A 23,227-nucleotide genomic window follows, 5' to 3' on the forward strand; every position below is an offset into this window, starting at 1 on the left:
AATGTGATGGCTCCTCTCGGGCCTCCTTCCTGGACTTGGACACCAATTAGCCACCTCCTCAGCTAGCTTATCAGACTGGTGTTGGCTGTTAAGTCTGCATGGCAACAGTGGTCTGTAAGCTGACTGAAGTTGTGGATCCTCAGCCTAAGTCTAAGTCTGCGCTTGGAATGAAACAGTCTGTCTTAACCATTACTACAAATAAATTTATTTAAATATACATGAGGTTCTTTTATTATTATAACCAAAGTCTGCACTACTGGTGGTTTGAGCAATAAATAATGATATAAAATGTACAATATTTGTATCCATTGCATGTCTAAAGACTGCATTCAGTCACCTTTATCCATTGCAGCCCAGCTGACTGTAACTGGAAACTATTTGCTCTACAAATGTGAAGCCGTTGAGGAAATCCTCTTCTGAGACGCCATACTTGGAGTACTGATGGATGTAAGCTCTAAAAATAAGAAAGAAAAACAGACAGAAAAGGCGATTAAGATGTCATTGTCATGTGCATTTCCTATTTCACTTTAAAAGTGAAGTACAGTATATACACTCGATCATAATGTTAAGACCAGTTGAAAAATTGCAGGAATTTACATTTTGCGTTGCTGGCTCTTTAGGTTCGAGGTAGAGTCAAAGTTTTGAGTCAGCAATTTATGGTAAACAACCTTTAAACTGAAATAAGCCGTTCATCAGCTGTTGTTTCAGATGTGCAAGACCATAGCCCACCCCCCCCCCCAAATGGAATTTTTTTTTTTTTTTTAAAGCAGACTCAGTCATGAATAACTGCACCAATCACCTCAAAAACTTGTATGGACATGCTTGCTACCAATGATTTCAGGATAGTGGGAATGTTGCTCCAGGTGGTGAAGTTGTCCATTTTTTCCCCATCCATCCCAAATGCTCTCAGAGGGGAACACAAAGGATGGTCCTTAAAAGTGACGTTATTACCAGTCCAGTCATTACCACACAAGTAATGACTGCAATATCCACTGTTTGACGCCCCTGCGCAACCTGAAGCGCCATTGTTCCATCTCAGGTCAGATCTTGTCATGCTAGTAAACAATGTAACAATGATGGCCACCAGGACCATCAATGTTACATTTTCTCTCATCAGAGAATAAAAAAGACCTTTTTGACTTTTTTTTTTCCCGTAACCCTTAGGATCTTTTTTTTTTAAGATGACGGTGATATCTTACTGCATCCAACCTCAGCGGCAAAGGCTCGCTTCCTTCTGCAGCTCAACAATCCGACCGCGTTCAAAGAGACAAAGCATAAATACGTGACATAAAATGATACTGAAACCACATTTTTAAAAAAAATGTTGGCTTTTAAAGGCTGTTTTGAATTTTTCATCAGCTGATAATTTGGTCTCATTCCCTTTTGTTCATTCTGAAGCTCTCTTTAGAACCTCCTTAGGATCCAACAGCGCAAAAAGATTTTGAGGGGTGGCCCACAGTTTGAAACAACATTTAAAAGGGGACTTATTAAGCTTTTTCCACTTTTCTGACCTATAAATGTTAGAATGTTGTATTATGGTGTTAAACAATATCAAAATCCCTGATAATGACGTTTCATTTTGGTAGTGATCCCTGAAAGAAGTCCAATCACAGCATGGGTGGAATGAATTAAATCATCATTTTGGAAATACTGCTGGAATAGGTGCAGATTCTGGAAGATCTACCAAGATTCCTGTGCGGGTTATTGTGTATTGCTGCTCTATAGGAGTCCACAACTTGATACAAAGGGCAGAAAAATGAGCATAATAGGTCCCCCTTTAAAGACTATATTTGTAGAAAGACAGACAGGTATAAATACTATTATCCAATATCAATAGCAATAACTATTCGTAATTTCAGTAGCAAAGCATCCTTGCAAAAAGTGTGAAAAACATGACATAAAAAATTGCATTTTCAATGTTTTTCGATAAGACATGTCAAATTTTAACTCTATTAATTCAACATAATCAAATTTGTTTTTCGAACTGTGCAGAAATGTTTAAAAACAACTTTAAATGAAAAACTCACCTGGCGGCAAACATATCCCAGGCTTTTCTCACCATGTTATCCAACGGTTCCAACAAAGCTTGACTATTGCTGACGAGTGTCGCCGTTTTTTCATATTTATTAAATGTCACGGGACATTTCCACACGCTGAAAGCCTCTTTCGGTGGCAGCCATGAGGTGTAAAGAGCCGCATCCCCAAAGTCTCCTAGCAGAGTCTAGGTTAATTCATGTTCATTTTTTAAACAAAGAATGGATTCTTACTTTATTTTAAAGCAATGTGTGTTGAAACCTGTCTCTGCGGTGAACACGTCTTTCCCTCTCAGGATGAGGAGATTAGCCAAGGAGGTGTTAAAACGGGATCCTGTAAGACTTTGGGTACGCTCCGACACTGGCAGTGGACGTACATGCCAGTTTATACCTTACCACACACACACACACACACACAAGCAAACAAAAACAAGTGTCAAAGCTTTTTTTCCTCCCAATCCCGTCTATCGCCTCGTCTCATGACACCCCTACTGCTGACTCCACTTGCCTTCTTCCATTTTAGTGTTGGATACGAGCATCTGGCGTAGGTGTTTGAGCAGAGCAGGCCATCTGAAGGTGCTGTATGCTATGGAGGAACTGTGCATCTGAGGGATGGTGCTCACGTTGAGAAGCTTGTACTCTGGGTGGCAAACGAGGGCGCTCACAAACTCACCTGAACGAGATGCAAGAAAATGTTATGTCTCAAGGTGAGTGTCATTTTAAAGCTATTATTACATACAGTATTATATAACTTCTGCATCACTTTCACTTTCAAATGCAAATAAATTTGATATAATCTATGTTATACACTCTCGGCCATCTCTGTGTGGAGTTTGCATGTTCTCCCCGTGCATGTGTGGGTTTTCTCCGGGTACTCCGGTTTCCTCCCATATTCCAAAAACATGCTAGGTTAATTGGCGACTCCAAATTGTCCATAGGTATGAATGTAATTGTAATGGTAATGGTTTTATTTCATTTGAACATGCATCAGATTACAATTGAATGCATCACATAATCAGTTCACAGTTCCACATGTCCAAAAGGAGTAGGAAGAAGCAAAGCTTATTAAATCCTACCCCTCCATCTGGTACTTTTACAATCAGTAACTGTTTCATTTGTTCACTTCCTGCTTTCCATAATACAGTTTAAGGTTTTTTTTTATTATGTACCTTATACCGAGGTGATATGACCATCCAATGACATAATGGGTACCATAGTAAGTGTCAATATAGTGATATATATAGCACATCATGACTGGTTCAAGACTCTTCATCCTTGTATTTAGCAAACATCAACTGCTTGTATTGTTTCTTGAATTGGCTCATCGTTGTGCATTGTTTGATTTCCTTACTCAATCCATTCCATAGTTTGATTCCACATACTGAAATGCTATGGCTTTTTAACGTAGTCCTAGCATATAAGTGTTTCATATGTAGTTCTTCCCTGAGATCATATTTCTCCTCTCTTGTAGAGAAGTATTGGATGAAATTTTACGTAATTGGTTATTTTTAGCCTCATGCATTATTTTAGCTGTTTGAAGATTAACTATATCAGCAAGTTTAAGTATATGTGATTTTAGAAATAAGGAGTTAGTATGTTCTCTGTAGGCGGCATTATGAATTATCCTTACTGACCTTTTTTGCAGTACATTTAGCGAATGAAGATTGCTTTTATAGTTATTACACCATATTTGAATGTGAGTGTGAATGGTTGTTTGTCTATATGTGCCCTATGATTGGCTGGCGACCAGTGCAGAGTGTACCCCGCCTCTCGCCCGAAGACAGCTGGGATAGGCTCCAGCACCCCCCGCGACCCTCATGAGGAAAAAGCAGTAGAAAATGAATGAATGAGTTAGTATGTTCTCTGTGGGCGGCATTATGAATTATCCTTACAGACCTTTTTTGCAGTACATTTAGCGAATGAAGATTGCTTTTATAGTTATTACACCACCATTGAATGTGAGTGTGAATGGTTGTTTGTCTATATGTGCCCTGTGATTGGGTGGCGACCAGTCCAGGGTGTACCCCGCCTCTTGCCCAAAGACAGCTGGAATGGACTCCAGCACCCCTGCGACTCTTGTGAGGATAAGCGGTAGAAAATGAATGAATGAATGAATAAACTATGTTATTAAAGTGGAGTTTTTGTTATGACTTCAAGTTGCATCAAGCCTTTGTCTGTCATGTCTTTCATTCCTTTATATGATGTATATGATATCATCTTCAATACATCCAATTCTTGTCATGCAGTGTTCCTTACCCAGAGGATTCCTACTGTAGACTCCATAGGAATCAGCAGTGAGCGCAGGCTGCAGGACGCCGCCCAGGTGATGAGCGATGACCTTATTGATATCACATATCGAGATATCTTTGAGGTGAAGAAGCTGACTGCAGATCCTGTGCACTGTGTCGTTCTCGTGCACCAGCAGGGCGTCTGAGAGCTGGTATAGGTGATGCAGTGTCAGCATAGCGTTGTAATTCTGGACGATCACCTTAAAAGATGGAGAACGGGTAGATTAAGGATTTTCTTCTACAGGATGACTTCCAGATTCCTTACCTCCCCCTTCCCGTACGGCCAAGTAAGGTGGTTGACGATGAAGGATTTGGGGTACATATCCCGTAGACACTGCGTGACATACGTCCCCACGCCGGAACCAGTCCCACCGGCCACACTCATCACAGGCATGAACCCACTCAGTCTGTCACAGCGTTCCACTTCTCTTCTCATAAGGTTCTCCACCACTTCTCTGTGACGAGGGCCTTGAACACAATAACTGGAGACATGTCTGTCTTAGCTTTATAATATTCATTGTATGGCATTTTTTCTACAGGAATCACACCCGTTCGCCCAGTTGTTTCCACATCCTTGTCGCTGGTTGAAGCTTGAAGCGTCATCATATTTCCACTTGCCGCATCTTGCAGACTTGCTGAAATTCTGTTTGATGACTTTTGGCTCCATGTCGATGAGCACTGCCCTGGCAAGAAAGTCTACACAAAGATCGTCTATGTGTGACAGTGCTTGCTCTGATTATTATTATTATTATTATTATATTAGAAGACAGTGTTACGGTACCTCCATGTTTAGTTTGATGGAAGAAGCGCTCACAGCTAGCTGTGCAATATGTTTTCTTCTCTCCTCCCTGGGCGTCATTGTAAAGGATGTCAAACAGCTCCAAGCCGATCTGGTTGCCGCACTGACCCAACTGGACCGCCACCACTGACATTTGTCCCACGTAAAGTATACGAACTATTTCTTACTCTTACATTTAGTTACCGATTGTAAGTTTCAGCTAATCCACACAATTTGAAGCAACTTCTTCCTCTTCTTCTTTTAAATTGGTAGTTAGCAAACGTGCATCACCGCCACCTTCCGAAGGAGTGTGGCTCAAGATGCTAATCTTAAAGTCTATAAACTTTATCTTAATTAACTTATTAATTGGTTGGTTTAATTTTCACAGCAAACTCAGACTTCAAAATACAAAAACTACAAGAATTAAGAATTTATTTTTTATTGTTTTGTGACAAAAAAAACAGGTTACCGCCCCTTTCGAGGAGTACTGCTCTGCGCATGCTCAGTGTAGTAGCCGGTTATGGCGGCGGTGTGTGTTTGTCCATGAGGTGGGGGACGCTTGTAATTCTTGCGGTCTGTGACAGAGCGAACCGAGCGAAGCGCTGCCATGGCTGGTGTGTTTGACATTGATTTGGACCAGCCGGAAGAAAATGTTTCCGATGATGAGACTGACGAGGTACTTAAATTAAGCTTCTGAGCGGAGCTACTAGACTTGTCACAGCAGCAACAACTCTTTATGCACAGGCGTTAGCTAGCTAGCAAGCTAGCTAGCGGCTAGCCGCTTAGCCTGCCAGCCACCGCGGGCCTACTCCGGCAGCTGGAGCTCCCAGGCCTGCTTACGGGGGAGCGTTAACACAAGCTAACATCGCTGGTCACTTTTAACCTGCAATCAATACAGAACTGCCACTTTTGTTTTTTTTTATTGTACCCGACAACATAGTAGAAGTGCAAGGCGGTCACGTTTAAATCCCATAGCTGTCATGTTGTACTTGTGCAAGCACAGCCTTACTTGGCCAATAGGCAGTAGTGATAAATGTGTCAGAGTGAGCAACAGTTTATTTTGGCAGGACTGTGACAGGCTGAGTCTTGTTTGGAGTTCTAAACTGTGTCAAAGTTTTGAGAAAAATGTAGCAATTTGCAGTTGATTAGGGTTGAAGTATTGTCATAAATGTGCATTTTTAGATTATCGCATACTGTTTGATCTGCTATTTAAAGTGTGCCAAACATATAATTGCAAAAATGTCAATTTATTTGTGTATGCACTTTTTTTTTTCTAGTTTTTTCATGTTCATATAACATGGTCAGGCAACTGTTGTAGCTCTACACCTTCTTTGGAAACATGCATGGAGACAACCATGTAAATATTTGGTACATTTGGTTTACTACCTTGCATTGTTTAGAATACTTTTAAATGTTCTGTTATTGTAATGCATGCTAACCATACATGAAGTTTTGAAAGAGTGTGCATAAGACATTATGTAATTTCTATGGACCTGCTTTACCGCAGTCCCTCTGTTTCTACATATTTGACTTCAGCATCATTTTCTGCTTTTCCTTCCAGGCACAAATCAATGACATCATGGACCAGTGCAGTGGATTTGACTTGTAAGTATTGAATATCAGTTCTCACTTGAGATTCTATGACCATAACGTATATTTAGGTATTGAACGTGTCTTTGCAGCAACATGGAAGGTTGTGAGAAGATCGAGATATCAGAAGACAATGTCAATCAGGGGACGGAAAACATTAGACCGGAGTGTTTTGAACTCCTAAGAGTTTTGGGGAAAGGGGGCTATGGAAAGGTATGTGTGAAACAATCTTTTGATATTGTTTTTTTTTTTTTTGACAAGCTCTTAAACAATCTTCCTTTTTGTGCAGGTTTTTCAAGTTCGAAAAGTAGTAGGAGCTGCTTCGGGCAAAATATTTGCTATGAAAGTCTTAAAAAAGGTATGTTTGTTTTTCTTTTTTTTAAATGCTTGACCCCCAGGGGTTAGCAACCTAAGACAAATGTGCCACTGTTGGCTGCGTTGTTAAAGGTATTTAACAAAACACTTTTTCAACCAAACAAATATCAGATATATCAATATAATACCACCACCAGGGGTTTAAAATAGGGTATGAAATAAACATGCGGTTATATTGTACTTCGGTACGGGACAAAAAAATTACAAAATAAAAAAAAAAAAAACTTAAACTGTATTACAGAAAGCAGGAAGTGAACAAATGTAACAGTTACTGATTGTAAAAGTACCAGATGGAGGGGTAGAATTTAATAAGCTTTGCTTCTTCCTACTCCTTTTGGACATGTGGAACTGTGAACTGATTATGTGATGCATTCAATTGTAATCTGATGCATGTTCAAATGAAATAATACCATTATCATATGTTACAACCATCTTTATCCTTAATGATTGTTGCGACAGTCCAGTGTTGAGAGTAGTGTGCCTGCACGTGAGTCCCACATAGTGTATTCTTCCACCCAAACTAGTCCCCGAGCACATTACTGTCTCATTAAAAGACTGTTTTGTATAATAGGGAACCAATTCTAAAATGTTATGTACATTTTATATTCATTCCACTGTATTATGTGTCCTTGAAGCCAATACAGTAGTGTTCGACATTTTCGTTCGACAAGCAGATTTGTTAGCTTGTTGGTGGTTTGCCATGTGTGATGCTGCAGCCTTGGCACTGTATACACTCCTGCCTCAGGAGATTCACCTTACTGCTTCCGCTAGAATGGTCCAAACAACCCCAGTGACTTGTTGAGGACCCAATTTGAACTCGTTTCTGAAGATGCAGAGTTTATGTACGACATAGCTTTAACTGTTCATGAAATGGAACAAAAATGGCTGTTTTTCCTGCCATCTCCTACTTATCTCCACATTCCTAGGAGTGAGACTTACAGTAGTACGTTTAGTGGTTACGTTAGATGTGGGCTTGAACTAATCCCTTGACAGCTCACTGTACCAGTATTGAAGTGTTTTCTATGTAAACAGTGATGACTTGTATTTTGTGTGCAGCTTATTTGAAGTTCTAGATTAATCCTATTTTTTGTTTTAAAGTATTATCTGTTAATATATATATATGTACTAATATATATGTGGAAAAATTACATTTCTATCAAACAGAAGCAGAAGGAAATTCTTAATAGAACTGTGAATACTTGGTTCGAAAACAGCTAAACTCTTTATTGTTTGTATTTATTTATGTACAGCATATACTGTATGTATGTGTTTGTCAGGCAATGATTGTACGTAACGCCAAGGACACCGCCCACACCAAGGCAGAAAGGAACATCCTGGAGGAGGTGAAGCATCCTTTCATTGTTGATCTCATCTACGCCTTTCAGACAGGCGGAAAGCTGTACCTCATCCTGGAGTATCTCAGCGGTCAGTGTCAAGATACGTGTGCACGTAGCATGAACCTACACATGATATTTACATTACCTGTGGTTTGTTGCCGTCATTAAATGATTTAATAATTGGAGAGGCATTTTTAAATACAAATTTTACATTCCCATCTCTAATATAAAACATAAAAAACAAAGCCTGCTGCCTTTAATAACAAGTGGTAATATGTATAACAGCAACTTAGCACTGTATAACTGAAATGATGCACTATATTTTTAAAATGTCTCAATAGCATCTATGAAAGGGGGCCTATTATGCTAATTTTTCAGCCCATTGTATTGAATTGAGGACTCCTATCGAGGAGCTGCACACAATAACCAGCACAGAAAGCTTTCTAGATCTTCCAGAAATTGATGCTGTTGTCTATAGTGTCTATAATCTTGACGGTTTCATCTGTGCAGGAGGAGAACTCTTCATGCAGTTGGAGAGGGAAGGCATTTTTATGGAAGACACAGCCTGGTGAGTTAAAAAAAACCTGTGTAGGAATGTTGTAAGGCTTTAAATGTGAAAAATGCTGATTAAGGTTATTGTCTTGTTCTTCCCTGTAGTTTCTACCTAGCAGAGATTTCCATGGCTCTGGGTCACCTCCACCAAAAGGGCATCATCTACAGAGACCTAAAGCCTGAGAACATCATGCTGAACAGCCAAGGTGTGTGAGAATGCTGTTTATTTATGTGAAACCACCACTCGGGTAGATTATATAGATCTCTATTGTGGGTACTAGTACCAATACAGTGGAACCTCAGTTTTTGGGCTGCACACCGGACAACAACGCTAGAAAAACTTTAGATTTGTCACCAGTCGCTTTTGAGACAATGTCATCAAGGTTAGTTGGAATGTCGGCAGATCTGGCAACATTTCCAAGATGGCAGCACTATCTAGCACTGCGCCGTGCACCAATAAGGCTTTTAAGCACACTTGACTATTTGAGTGTTAGATCAATGTGTGCTTTTTTGTTTTGTTTTTTAAATTTTGTCTGCAAAAAAGTTGAAAGTGCCAGAAGGTGAGAAACAGTATTAATAATAATAATAATACATTTTATTTGTATAGCGCTTTTCAAAATACTCAGACGCTTTACAGAAAAAATGGAGTGGAATAAAAGCAAGTAAACAGAGTAAAAGATACATTAAAATACAACATTCAGTATGAGTATAATATGACAAACCTCCAACCCCATTTCAAAGTGTTCCCATAAAGCATTTATTTTCTTAATTGTAGGAGCATCGTAAATAACGTTGCAGTGCTGCTTCTGTCCATTGGAGGGAACCAGAAAACCCAGAACACAAAGCCCATAGGGAAGCTGATGTCATTGCAGCACCCAAGTGTGTGAATGTGTTGCTCAGATGCAATGCCTTATGCGAAAACTTTTAAAATGTTGTTCCCCACTCATATTGGGATATGATGGGATATTTGTATATACATCACATGGGTATTAAGTTGATGTATGATGAATTTAGCGTTCTTTAGCGACACCGGGAGTTGTATGTGTGTGCAAAGTACAAAAGTAGCGTCTTAACGGTATAACGGAGACACCTAACAAAGTGCACAGGTCCAGTGCGTGTTATATGATGTGTCCCCCCTCCTCTCCACTGTGCAGGTGTGCGGCGCTTAAGTTGTATTAACGTTTCCCCCCACATTTGCCGTTTTTGTACGTTTTGTTTTTCATCTGACATTTTAGAAACAGATTAATGATAGAAAGATTAAGATTAAGATATGCCTTTATTCGTCCCTCAGTGGGGAAATTTGTAAACCGAGGTTCCACTGTAAAATTTGTAACTACTTAATGCGACATACAGTATAGTTCAACAGGACTGCTTTGTGCTTCTTGTCACTAGGCAGATTTCATGGAATACAATCATCAGGCCAACACCACAATGTGGAATATAACCATCTGAATGTTTCCCCTCCAGGTCATGTCAAGTTGACAGATTTCGGTCTGTGTAAAGAGTCCATTCACGACGGTACAGTCACCCACACATTCTGCGGCACCATTGAATACATGTAAGTCACCCTTATCCACATTCAGTGCATCGGCACTTTTATTCTGTCCATAAATACGTTACCTTGACATGCCTTCTCATCGGCGTGCAGGGCACCAGAGATTTTAATGCGAAGCGGACATAACAGAGCAGTGGACTGGTGGAGTCTGGGCGCCCTAATGTACGACATGCTCACTGGAGCGGTAAGTGTGACTATGCATTTTTTATCATTCCAAATATTGGAGTAGCAAAACCTGCAGTAATTTCTTAAACCTTTCCATCTGCAGCCGCCGTTCACAGGTGAAAACCGTAAAAAGACCATCGACAAGATCTTGAAGTGCAAACTCAGCCTCCCACCCTACCTCACACAAGAAGCTCGAGACCTCCTTAAACGCGTATGTTTTGTTTTTGTGGTGACATCATGTCAATGTTGTTGTTTTCACCTGCTTTTAAACATGTGCCCAGTTGCTGAAGAGAAACGCCTCGTCTCGGTTGGGAGCCGGTGTGGGAGATGCCACAGAGGTGCAGGTGAGCAGCTCCTCCAAAATGAAATGGCGCAACTTTGCAAAGTCACCGTCTCTCATTGCAGAAGCATGTAATATTGCACGACAGTATTAAGCAATCCTAAGCAAACATAACCACATGATGTTCCTTCATGGAACATGTTCAACTTGTCTGAAACAAACCATACAACGGGTCATTACTCAATATTACAGTCTGACTCATGGTTCAATCCCAAACAACAAACTCATCACACACAATTGTTATAACTAAGAAATATAGAAACATGTGTCAATTTGAGTATAATATGTCAAACCCCCAACCCCATTTTAAAGTGTTCCCATAATGCATTTATTTTCTTAATTGGAGGAGCATCGTAAATGACATTGCAGTGCTGCTTCTGTCCATTGGAGGGAACCAGAAAGCCCAGAACACAAAGCGCATAGGGAAGCTGATGTCATTGCAGCACCCAAGTGTGTGAATGTGTTGCTCAGATGCAATGCCTTACGGGAAAACTTTTAAAATGTGTTTTTCCCCACTCATATTAGGATATGATGGTATATTTGTATATACATCACATGGGTATTAAGTTGATGTATGATGAATTGAGCGTTCTTGTCTGACACCGGGAGTTGTATGTGTGTGCAACTCTTTTTAAGTTGCTTTTTATGTCCTACAGGCACATCCCTTCTTCCGACACATCAACTGGGAGGATTTACTGGCTCGTAAAGTGGAGCCTCCCTTCAAACCTTTCTTGGTGAGTTTAGTTTTTTTAAGTAGACATTTGGTCTGTGAGACTTTGATTACCCTTTTACAACTACTGTAATACAAGTTCCTGGGAGTGTATTAATCTAGATCAGGGGTCTCAAACTCAATTTACCTGGGGGGCCACTGGAGCTAGGGTCTGGGTAAGGCTGGGCCGCATCAGGTTTTCCAAAAAAAAAAAACAAAACGCATTTATTAAAAACAGAAAAATATACAAACTTTTTCAGTGCTTTGGTTCCGATTTTCTACAAGAAAAGCTCTGATAAAACATTCCACTGTTCTCAAATATCTTAATTTTTATTTTTCTGCACAAAATAAGATGAAACATAAATAAACAAATCAAGAATAAAGCAAATCAATCGGTAATAAATAAATATAATAATAATAATAAAAACTTAAGAAACCACATATAGTTGGTGGGTAGACAAATTATTTTTTTTCAGATTAAAATTAACAAAGCATTATTAGAGCCATGTAGACATGACAAAACACGACTATAGTCACATTTATACTTTTTTTATTTACAACATATTGCGCAACTGCAGGGTAGTGAGACACATGCTAACTCGCAAACTAGACAGCTAGCGACCTAAACGGTAACCTTCAAGTTATTTCCTTTAATCTTAAATAGCCAAAAACTTACCACTTCCACACGGATAGGGAGGATAACTATTAACAGTTATTTAACCTTTAACATGAACATTAATCAAACGTAATAATTTTTTCTGGGTACATGATACCATACAGCATCCATATCAAATTTGCGCGGGCCGCACTAACATTAAACTTTCATATCAAGGTGGGGGCCTCAAACTAGTGTCCCGTGGGCCGCGTGTTTGAGACTCCTGATCTAGATCTACCTTTGCAGCACTTCAAGGGTTAAGATGCTTCATGAATTATCCTTACTTACTCTTGTATTAGTAGGTCTAAGAACTGTAGGTTAACTTTATGGATACTGATGCATGTACCATAATACTATGTCTTGTAGTATATAAGTGTTCTCAGCTGACAATGTGTGTTTTGTTGCAGCAATCAGCGGAAGACGTGAGTCAGTTTGACTCGAAATTCACCAGTCAGACGCCGATCGACAGCCCAGATGACTCAACGCTTAGCGAGAGTGCCAATCAAGCGTTCCTGGTAACTTCCTGCTGATTAGAGTCTTGATCGTACACACACTGTGCCCCGTAATAGTCCTTACATGTATACTTGTATAGGGGTTCACCTATGTGGCGCCATCAGTCCTGGAAAATATCAAAGAAAAGTTCTCATTCGAGCCAAAAATCCGTTCACCTCGACGATTCATCGGCAGCCCAAGAACCCCTCTAAGGTAAGTCAGGCTATCTGATGAGTAAATAGAGAAGATTTAACTCGCTTGAATGATTAAGGCATCATGGTGAATGGAATTGATTCACCAATGCTCATCATATTTCTTATTTATAATTTTCTAATAAGTTGAATGAAAGTGAGTGTGGGTGGCACGGCGGTCTAGTGGTTAGCGCGCAGACCTCACAGCTAGGAGACCAGGGTTCAATTCCACCCTCGGCCATCTCTGTGTGGAGTTTGCATGTTCTCCCCGTGGGTTTTCTCCGGGTACTCCGGTTTCCTCCCACATTCCGAAAACATGCTAGGTTAATTGGCCACTCCAAATTGTCCATCTCAGTCTGGCCTCTCTGACTTTATCTCCAAGGCCTCTAACATATAATGTCCCTCTGATGTACTCCTTCCTGATCCTATCCATCCTGGTCACTCCCAATGAGAACCTCATCTGCATCCCTATTGTGACCTCACAATAACCCTAACCTCACAGCTAGGAGAGCACGGTTCAATTCCACCCTCGTTTCTGTGTGGAGTTTGCATGTTCTCCCCGTGGGTTTTCTCCGGGTACTCCGGTTTCCTCCCACATTCCAAAAACATGCTAGGTTAATTGGCCACTCCAAATTGTCCATAGGTATGAATGTGAGTGTGAATGGTTGCTTGTCTATATGTGCCCTGTGATTGGCTGGCCACCAGTCCAGGGTGTACCCTGCCTCACGCCCGAAGACAGCTGGGATAGGCTCCAGCACCCCCGCGACCCTCGTGAGGAAAAGCGGTAGAAAATGAATGAATGAATGAAAGTGAGCAAGTCGAGTTGAATTGTTTCATCCTTTCAGCCCGGTCAAATTCTCAGGAGGGGACTGCTGGCCCCGGAGCGCCCTCCTCCCCGGCGGAGGGCCGAGCCTACTCCAGTCTCCTCAGGAACAGGCAATGGAACTATCTACACCTGAGCAGATGGACGTGACCACCAACTCAGAAGCTTCCGCCCCTCTACCTATTCGTCAGCCTGCCGGGGTCAACCTGGCTCAGATGAAGCAGCAAGCGTACCCCGTTGTGGCCAAAAGGCCCGATCATTTACGTATGAACTTATGACCCTGCTTCTTCAAAAGTGTCTGACTTTCTTTTTTTTTTTTTGTTGATATATTTTTTAAAGAATCATAAAGGTATGGATGCTTAGAGACAATGTCAATCATCCACAAACTACAGATGCCCGATGCAGTTCATTCAGTGTTACCACAACATTTCATCGCCAACACCTCAGGTATGACCTTTAACCTCCCACCACCACCACCACAAAGAAGACTGGAGATGTTTTTTTTTTTTTTTTTTTTTGGAGGAGCAACAGCAAAGAGATTGAATGCAATCTACTGTACAAGTGTTTCAGTGATGTCTCCTGGTTCAATGAATTAGGTATATTAATAGACAAAAGGTCAATCAAGTATTGACTGTAGCTTTTGCATTATGCATCGATTAAGAATCAGAGAGCCTCAGAAATACATCACACATACATCATGTTGACTTAAGTCCGTGTCATAGATGACTTCGGCTTGGAGGCTTATCCATTTATCCGCTCTTCGAATTGGATTATTAATACATCATCAATACACCATCGGTCTCTTCTCCCAGACCAGTTGATCTGGAGTTTGAATGCTCAAAAGAAAGAAAAAAAAAACACATGGGGCTGTTTTAAAATTCCTGCTTAACAAGGGGAAAAAATTATAATAAAACGAAAAAATACTGTTTTTGTATTTTTTTTTTTTCATCTTTGATTTATTTCAAGTCACAACATCAAGCTTTACTGTACATCCCACCGTATATATTTTTTTGAATAGTAATTGAAAACCTCAATTTAACGTTAACGTAACGTTTACTGTCATTTACAAAATGACAATTTTAAAACATGTTAAAATGCTGACACTTGTAGTGTTAAGCTTGATGGGCTTTATAGAAGGGGTGTTAAAAATAATAATAATGGGTCATTTATATTTTCATTGGGTCATTGTCTTGAAGTAACTCAGACAAACTGAAGTACACCACATAGCCGCAACTAGCAGAGACTGGAATGTGAAGAACTGAGAACTACAGTTACAATGTGTTACAAAAAAAAGTCAGCATCTAGTCTTAGAACTTTGGTAACTTCTGAGCCAATTGTTCCACGGGTGTAAAGCTGCGATGCGGCAACTTCTACAGCTGCAAAAAAAGGAATGTAAAATGCAGTGAAATAGTTTTAAACAGTGTCTTCACACTCACTAAACAAGGCACATACAGTATGACTTCATATGAATGGAATCCTACTCAAAATAAATCACTGGTACTCAAACAGGCTCTTTTGTACATTTAAATCGGAATAAAGCATCAATATTAGGGTTGCCAAAGCTGGAAATTGGGAATACACTGGGAAGAAAGGATTAAACTGGAACTTTACAATATAGCATGTTGAGCTATGATTGGGAATTTAAATGTATGGTGGGAATAAAAAAGAATCTGCAGCTTTTTTTTTTTAATTGACTCAATTTAGTGTTTTATATAAAATCTTAATATATAATTTTTCTTTTAATTTCTTAAAATTTTATTTCATACTAAATACTAGGGGAGGCATGGCGGTCTAGTGGTTAGCGCGCAGACTTCACAGCTAGGAGACCAGGGTTAAATTCCACCCTCTGCCATCTCTGTGTGGAGTTTGCGTGTTCTCCCCGTGCATGCGTGGGTTTTCTCCAGGTACTCCGGTTTCCTCCCACATTCCAAAAACATGCTAGGTTAATTGGCGACTCCAAATTGTCTATAGGTATGAATGTGAGTGTGAATGGTTGTTTGTCTATGTGCCCTGTGATTGGCTGGCGACCAGTCCAGGGTGTACCCCGCCTCTCGCCCAAAGACAGCTGGGATAGGCTCCAGCACCCCCTGCGATCCTCGTGAGGAAAAAGCGGTAGAAAATGAATGAATGACTAAATATTAGGTGTGTTAGAAGAGCTTGCGAGATTAAAATGTGACAAGATTCATTCAGAAAAAACTCTTGTGGGCCCTTAGCCTGAGAGAATAATTAATCACACAAAAAATAAAAATGAACTTCATAATTTTACCACATCCAAACAGGCAACAGGAAAGTTCACTCTGGTTTCAGCACCTTGCCGCATTTGTTACAATGAGATAAATACAGTGAGCCATTTTGTCAGTCATACAGTCTCTTTTTCTTGGTAGGTGGAGGCTGAGTACAGAGGAGTGTAGCCTTGTGAGGCCCAATGCAAGGTAACAGTAAAAATTTGAAGATTGCTATATATTGTATACTTTTTTGTTGTACTTTCCTTAAAAGTAATGTTAATATCTCATCTCGTCCTTGTAGACCCAATCTCGTGTCCCGTCACACCCCTACTGAAACGTTTAATATTTTTGGTTGATCAACGGACCTTTTTTACTGAACTATCTGGCCCCTTCGGAACCCTAATGATGTTAAGTTGAATTAAATGCATTAAAAAAAATACATATTTTTCCACACCAGTACAATACAAGAAACGCATGACGCACTGGAGCTCATATATTTTGCAGATGTCCATAATAGCAATAATTTAATACAGACTAAAAATAAGTGTCTAGGCATGTTGCATAGTTTTTACAGTATATTTTTCATCTGTTCACATAGAAGATGATTACATGATGCTCTGATTTGGTTATTGCAGCCAGCAAAGAAAAGGCCGTAAAAAAACAGAAAAGAGTTTGACGTCCAGCATTGAGTGTCTGCCGATGCAGTAAAAGATGTGAGTGATTCAGTCACTGAGTGGAACTCTGCACCTCCAAGCAGCAGGACTCTGCTCCTGCAGCCTTTTCATTTTCTTCCCTAACCACACCCACCAGGCCAGCCCGATCACCACGCACACCAACGACTCCACGTAGTAGCCGTCCAACGTTGTGGTACACGCGCCGCCCTCTTTGATGCACAGCTGGAGCGAGGAGGAGCCACAAAGTTAGCATCTTCTTACTGTATCGTCGTGATCGTCATCATCCACGCTTACCGCTACTGCCTCGGGAGAGGCACACGTTTGTTGCCCGACTGCACCGCGGCACTCCTTCCAGGTGAGAGGATCGACCAACCACAGAGCCACAGTGGAGGGCCAGTTGCCTCCCAGGTTAGTGACCGTGTTCAGCAGTGTCATGTAGGTGCCGCCGATGAGTGGGTCGCTCACTTTGGCGTGGAAAGCCATGCATGCCACGTACATGCTGTACAAAGTCACCTGGGAAACACACAAAATGATTAGACTGAACTGGATAGATATTTTAATTTGAAATAATTCATCCAAAATGAATAATGAACAGGCGGCACGGCGATCGAGTGGTTAGCGCGCAGACCTCACAGCAAGGAGACCAGGCATGTTCTCCCCGTGCATGTGTGGGTTTTCTCCGGGTACTCCCGTTTCCTCCCACATTCCAAAAACATGCTAGGTTAATTGGCGACTCCAAATTGTCCATAGGTATGAATGTGAGTGTGAATGGTTGCTTGTCTATATGTGCCCTGTGATTGGCTGGCGACCAGTCCAGGGTGTACCCCGCATCTCAAATTACAAATTATTAATTAAGAACAAAATAATACAGTAATCCCTTGTGATATACTGTGGTAAGCGAATTTCCGCGAAGTAATATTCCTTGTGTATAAAAAAAATTCTATTTCATTATTAGAGCCGGGCTGCACGGCGATCGAGTGGTTAGCGCACAAACCTCACATGCGAGCAGACCAGGGTTCAATTCCACCCTCGGCCATCTCTGTGTGGAGTTTGCATGTTCTCCCTGTGCATGCATGGGTTTTCTCCGGGTACTCCGGTTTCCTCCCACATTCCAAAAACATGCTAGGTTAATTGGCGACTCCAAATTGTCCATAGGTATGAATGTGAATGTTTAGGGTGTACCCCGCCTCTCGCCCAAAGACAGCTGGGATAGGCTCCAGCACCCCCGCAACCCTCGTGAGTAAAAGCGGTAGAAAATGAATGAATGAATGAATAATGAACACTTTTTACTTGCACGCAACACAAAGAATTTGGTGATTTCCATCGAAGCTAATGCTAGTAAGCTCACCTGATGCAATGCGTAGCTAAGCAACACAACCCCGTAGTAGTAAACAGGAAATCCTTCCTCTTGTCTCACACTCGGGGTCCACCAAACAAGCACAGCAAACACCAGGCCAATGATCAACCTGCAAAAACATTCAATTCTTGACAACCCTGAAACACACACACAAGACTGGTGTGTACTGGTTGAAACCTGAAAGGGAAGGCCTTGTAGAAGACATCCAGCGGTCTGGGCCCTGCTGTGTATTTACTGATCACCACCGGTAACAGGATCTGTAGAGGCACCATCGGCACCGCCAGCAATGCTAACTGAGCCTTCGGGACGCCGGCCTCCACCAGCTTCAGACCTGTCACCGTGTCCGCTGCAGAGAAGCCGATCTGAAACAAGCAGCGGACATGTGGTCAAGTAGAAAACACACCAAACTCTGAGAAGTTATTGATTGACTTGATGTACTTTGGCGGTGAGAAGCAGCACACAGAAGGTGAAAACTGCAGGCATCTTGATGATCGTGAACAGCAACTTGTAGGTTTCAAAAACACCCTCCGTCTCCTCGTGAGCTTTCCTCTTGCCTTTGGAATGCGCGTTTTCACTTTTAAGGAGGGCTACCAATGTGGTAGAAATAAGGAAGATCATTCCCCAAAAAAACAAAAAGTCTGCAAAGAAAGAAAATGAACAATCAACAACAGATTCAAGACCGGCTAGATGTTGTATATGAGATACCTGACAAGGTGACAATGCCGGTCTCCTTAGGCTCGATTCTCAGGTATTTGTTGCAGAAGTCAGCAGACTCCAGAGCTAAGAAGAGGACATTACCCAGGAAATAACCAGCTGTCTGGCCCACTGAGTTGCATGTAGAAGCATAGCCTACATTCTCTTTGGAGAGCATAGTGAGGGCCCAGCCATCCACTGCAATGTCCTGACAAGAAACAAGTCAATACTTTTTTTTCCCTCTTGTAAAGGTGACGACAAGGGTGTTATTTCATGTCTAGAAGGCTCTAATAATTCATTCATTTTTTACTGTTTATCCTCACTGGGGTCACGGGGGTGCTAGAGCCAATCCCTGCTGTCTTCGGGACGAGAGGCGGGGACCGGTGGCCAGCCAATCACAGGGCACATATAGACAAACAACCATTCACACTCACATTCATACTTATGGACAATTTGGAGTCGCCAATTAACCTAGCATGTTTTTGGAATGTGGGAGGAAACCGGAGTACCCGGAGAAAACCCACGCATGCACAGGGACAACATACAAATTTCCCACAGAGATGGCCGAGGGTGGAATTGAACCCTGGTCTCCTCGTTGTGAGGTTTGTGCGCTAACCACTCGACCGCCGATAATAATGAAATAGAAAATATTTCATTTTTACACAAGGAATCTTACTTCTCGGAAATTCACTTACCACAGTATATCACAACAAGGGATTACTGTATTATTAATTTGTTCTTAATAATTTGTTCTTATATTTTTGTGTAAGACTCACTTTTTACTCTCACTTATTCTTGAAAAAAGGTTGTAGGAGCTATTTAGTAGTGTGTTCCTAGGTTTCTAATATCTGTTGATTTATTTGTTGTTGTTGTTTTGTTTGGATTACTTGATAATATCTTCTTGTTAGTTATTTGTTTATTAATCATATTTTGTTGGGGTTAATTAGTGGTTTATTTGTAGGTTTATTTTCATTGGATAACACCCTGGGCACCATGTAGGCAGTGCTCACCGGACCAGAAAATATTTCATTTATACACAAGGAATCTCACTTCATGGAAATTCACATACCACAGTATATCACAACAAGGGATTACTGTATTATTAATTTGTTCTTGTAGAAATTAGATATTTTTGTGTAAGACTCACTTTTTACTCTCACTTATAGTACTTGAAAAAATGTTGTAGGAGCTATTTAGTAGTGTGTTCCTAGGTTTCTAATATCTGTTGATTTATTTTTTGTTGTTGTTTTGTTTGGATTACTTGATAATATTTTCTTGTTATTTATTTGTTTATTAATCATATTTTGGGGGGGTTAATTCATTCATTTTCTACCGCTTTTCCTCACAAGGGTCACGGTGGGTGCTGGAGCCTATCCCAGCTGTCTTCGGGCGAGAGGCGGGGTACACCCTGGACTGGTGGCCAGCCAATCACAGGGCACATATAGACAAACAACCATTCACACTCACATTCATACCTATGGACAATTTGGAGTCGCTAATTAACCTAGCATGTTTTTGTAATGTGGGAGGAAACCGGAGTACCCGGAGAAAGCCCACGCATGCACGGGGAGAACATGCAAATTTCACACAGAGATGGTCGAGGGTGGAATTGAACCCTGTTCTCCTAGCTGTGAGGTATTATTAATTTGTTGTTGTAGAAATTATATATTTTTGTGCATTCTTGAAACAATGTTGTAGGAGCTATTTAGTAGTGTGTTCCTAGATTTCTAATATCTTGATCTATTTTTTGTTGTTGTTTTGTTTGGATTACTTGATAATATTTTCTTGTTAGTTATTTACTTGTTTATTAATCATATTTTGTTGGGGTTAATTAGTGTTTTTTTGTGGGTTTTTGTACCAGAGCAAGAGAGGCAACAGGTCTCTGCCTTTGTTCCCTTTTAGTTTGCTTGAAATACGAAGAAACGGAACAAGGTTGTATGGACAATGACTCTTTTACCTGCATAAAACATATTATAGTTTAAGTTAAGTTTATTTTTTAAGGACAAATAGCCACTACAAATGTGACATTTTATTCCTGGAATTCTGACTACTATAATTATTTGAGTTTTCGTTTCAGTGTCCATCGTTAAGGTGTGAAAATGTACCATGAATGCTAACCTGTGTAGCTGCAAGAAATGCCAGCATGAAGAAAAGTGACGTAACTGCAACCACGTTCGGGCCTCCTTCACCCTGCAGCATCGAGTCAACTCTTAAAGACAGGTAAAGCATAAAGATGCCCAACAGATACTGCGTGGGGACCAGCCAGGACTTCCTGGAGAGACATAAAATGTATTTTTTTAAAAATGGAATGATGTCCCGACTTGATAAACATCCATAAAAGTATTCCTTTTACCTTCTACCAAACCTGCTGAAGTAAAGTGCGTCCACTAGTGGTGCCCACACCAGCTTGAGACTAAAAGGCCAAAAAACAAAGCTATAGATGGCTTGGTCCTTGTAGCTGACGTTCTTACTCTGTAGAATCAACGGAATACTGCCAGCCAGTCCAAGAGGAATCCCTTGTAGAACGTAGAGGAAAAGAAGAAGGCACACGTTCCCCAGCTCGGCCCGAATCCCATGATGGATCCTGGGGTGCCTTCTGTCCTCAAAGTCCGAGCCTGCGATGAGGCTGTCAATTTCCCCCTCTAGTTCTGTCTCAGAGATGCTCATCTCTGCTTTGGCATTGTCCTTCATAGTTTCTGGATGGAGGGAGCCACCTGTTTGTTTTCTTTGGCGGCCATTCTTGTGTGACATCAAATCATAGTGCTCCATGATGGCACAGTGGATGTCAAAGGGTGCCGGGCCCCTTGTAATTCTACAAAAAAAAAACATTCAAATTAACTGCTGACTCATAACCAGTATAATTACTAGTTTGTATTGTCTGGCTATGCTGGGAAAAGTGAAACTATCAAGCCATTCTCTCACTTCTGTTTACATATTGGTGGTCCAAGCGACGCCACAGAAGCAAAATAAACACAGAAATATTATCAGTTAGAGAGCTCAGTTAGTAGAGGTGAAACAAAAACGAAGTACATTCGTGAGTATTAAAGAATAACAACCATAAACTGAAATAATATGAAAGCATGCATACCTGATTGTGATGACGGAATAAGCCGCATTTTATTTACATTTTTTATTGAATTAACCAACGTTCAATTATTGTGGAATTTATTGAGCGTGAAATTAAGGCAAAACAAACAAGATACCCTTAGAAGCAGAAGTCTACCGTATAAGTTGAACAGCTCACATCCGAGAGAAATCAACACCGGAGAAGCAGGAAGCGTTTGCTGTGTAACATTAAAATGTGTCCGGGCCACTAAAGATGACGTGTCAAAAGTCGGCTGATTTTTTTGTTCCGCTTCGAAACAAACGTGAGTGTCGTATATTTTTAAATGTAAGATATAAAATAAAATCAGAAATGTATGAATTTCTTGATAGATACATATTATTTTTTGTGTTATTAAAAAAAACTTCCCATTCATTCAATGCATCTAATTTCTCTTCAAGTACAATAGTGTATGATTGAATTGATTAAACTATGAAAGATTGTTTAAAAGAACAATAAAATAATATACAACTATTTCCCATTATCTTGCCTCAACAGACAGACAATATAGTTATAGTTGGCGACCAGTCCAACGTATTTCTCATGCTATGACCTTCTCTTAGATTTGAGAATTTTCTTGAAATATTCCAACTTATTGACTATATGGACAGTTACTATGGTACACATAATGTCATTGTATGGTCATATCACCTCGTACTCATACTTTGGTATGGGACAAACAATTAAAAAAAATCAAAATTAAAACAAAAAACAACAACAAACAAAAAAAAAACAAAAAAAACTTAAACTGTATTATGGAAAGCAGGAAGTGAACAAACAACACTGAATTCATAACAAGATTTGTGCTTATATTGAGTTCCCAAGTAGTGTTATTAAATCACAAAACCCGATGATTCAAATAGACCTGTGACCTCCATGCTGTGCACATAAAAAAATGCACTTTGCACGAAGAAATAGCAAATAAAAAGCACTTTAATTAGAAGAATGAGTTTCATAACTTCATATCTGAAAATCATCCTCAATGTTTTCTTGAGCAGAGATGTTCTTCTTGATAAGGCCATCACAATACAAGCATTAAGACGTGGTTGAATCGGGAGGTAATGAATAACAGCACACTGTGCCTTGTGGTTGCTATGAGCGCATGTGAAGCTGCTTATCGCCGCAGATGGCATGTGACAGGTCGCAGGCAAATTTGAACATCAGCATGTGATTTTGAAGAGCAGCTCAATTGTAAGCATGTGAGACCAGCGTCTTTATTGTGATTTTATTTCACCAATAAATGACATCCTAATGCGACGCCTAGTCAACCAAACATGCTTAGTATTGTATAA

General features: G+C 40.5%; 3 protein-coding genes across 9 annotated transcripts; 1 reads left to right on the forward strand and 2 right to left on the reverse strand.

Moving 5' to 3' along the window:
• Nucleotides 1-181: 181 nt before the first annotated feature.
• tubd1 (tubulin, delta 1) lies at nt 182-5,377 on the reverse strand. Its single transcript, XM_058079755.2, has 8 exons — nt 5,103-5,377; nt 4,870-5,017; nt 4,587-4,803; nt 4,290-4,521; nt 2,542-2,706; nt 2,296-2,424; nt 2,028-2,211; nt 182-454 (listed from the first exon to the last, which is right to left on the reverse strand). The coding sequence occupies exons 1-8, from the start codon at nt 5,251-5,253 to the stop codon at nt 340-342; spliced, it is 1,341 nt and encodes a 446-aa protein (XP_057935738.2). The 5' UTR covers nt 5,254-5,377; the 3' UTR covers nt 182-339.
• On the forward strand, nt 4,282-14,817 carry rps6kb1b (ribosomal protein S6 kinase b, polypeptide 1b). 6 transcript variants are annotated; one of them, XM_078792926.1, is made up of 15 exons: nt 4,282-4,356; nt 6,661-6,704; nt 6,782-6,902; nt 6,979-7,047; nt 8,342-8,489; nt 8,912-8,969; nt 9,059-9,159; nt 10,421-10,511; nt 10,602-10,692; nt 10,777-10,884; nt 10,955-11,017; nt 11,670-11,747; nt 12,785-12,892; nt 12,970-13,082; nt 13,906-14,817. In XM_078792926.1, exons 2-15 carry the CDS (start codon nt 6,679-6,681, stop codon nt 14,159-14,161), a joined length of 1,431 nt encoding a protein of 476 aa, XP_078649052.1. In that variant the 5' UTR covers nt 4,282-4,356; nt 6,661-6,678; the 3' UTR covers nt 14,162-14,817. The 6 variants fall into 6 exon arrangements, with proteins under 6 accessions (XP_078649052.1, XP_057935735.2, XP_057935736.2 ...); XM_058079752.2 differs by having other exon boundaries at nt 4,284-5,262; XM_058079753.2 differs by having other exon boundaries at nt 4,284-4,479.
• On the reverse strand, nt 13,901-22,151 carry slc33a1 (solute carrier family 33 member 1). 2 transcript variants are annotated; one of them, XM_058079746.2, is made up of 9 exons: nt 22,056-22,151; nt 21,186-21,644; nt 20,951-21,104; nt 18,845-19,040; nt 18,578-18,777; nt 18,317-18,501; nt 18,131-18,248; nt 17,077-17,295; nt 13,901-17,004 (listed from the first exon to the last, which is right to left on the reverse strand). In XM_058079746.2, the coding sequence occupies exons 2-9, from the start codon at nt 21,599-21,601 to the stop codon at nt 16,831-16,833; spliced, it is 1,662 nt and encodes a 553-aa protein (XP_057935729.2). In that variant the 5' UTR covers nt 21,602-21,644; nt 22,056-22,151; the 3' UTR covers nt 13,901-16,830. The 2 variants fall into 2 exon arrangements, with proteins under 2 accessions (XP_057935729.2, XP_057935730.2); XM_058079747.2 differs by having other exon boundaries at nt 21,921-22,117.
• Nucleotides 22,152-23,227: the final 1,076 nt, after the last annotated feature.

This window comes from Doryrhamphus excisus, linkage group LG8 (assembly GCF_037039965.1).
Source record: "Doryrhamphus excisus strain RoL-2023G ecotype Guam linkage group LG8, RoL_Dexc_Guam_v1.1, whole genome shotgun sequence".
NCBI lineage: Eukaryota > Metazoa > Chordata > Actinopteri > Syngnathiformes > Syngnathidae > Doryrhamphus > Doryrhamphus excisus.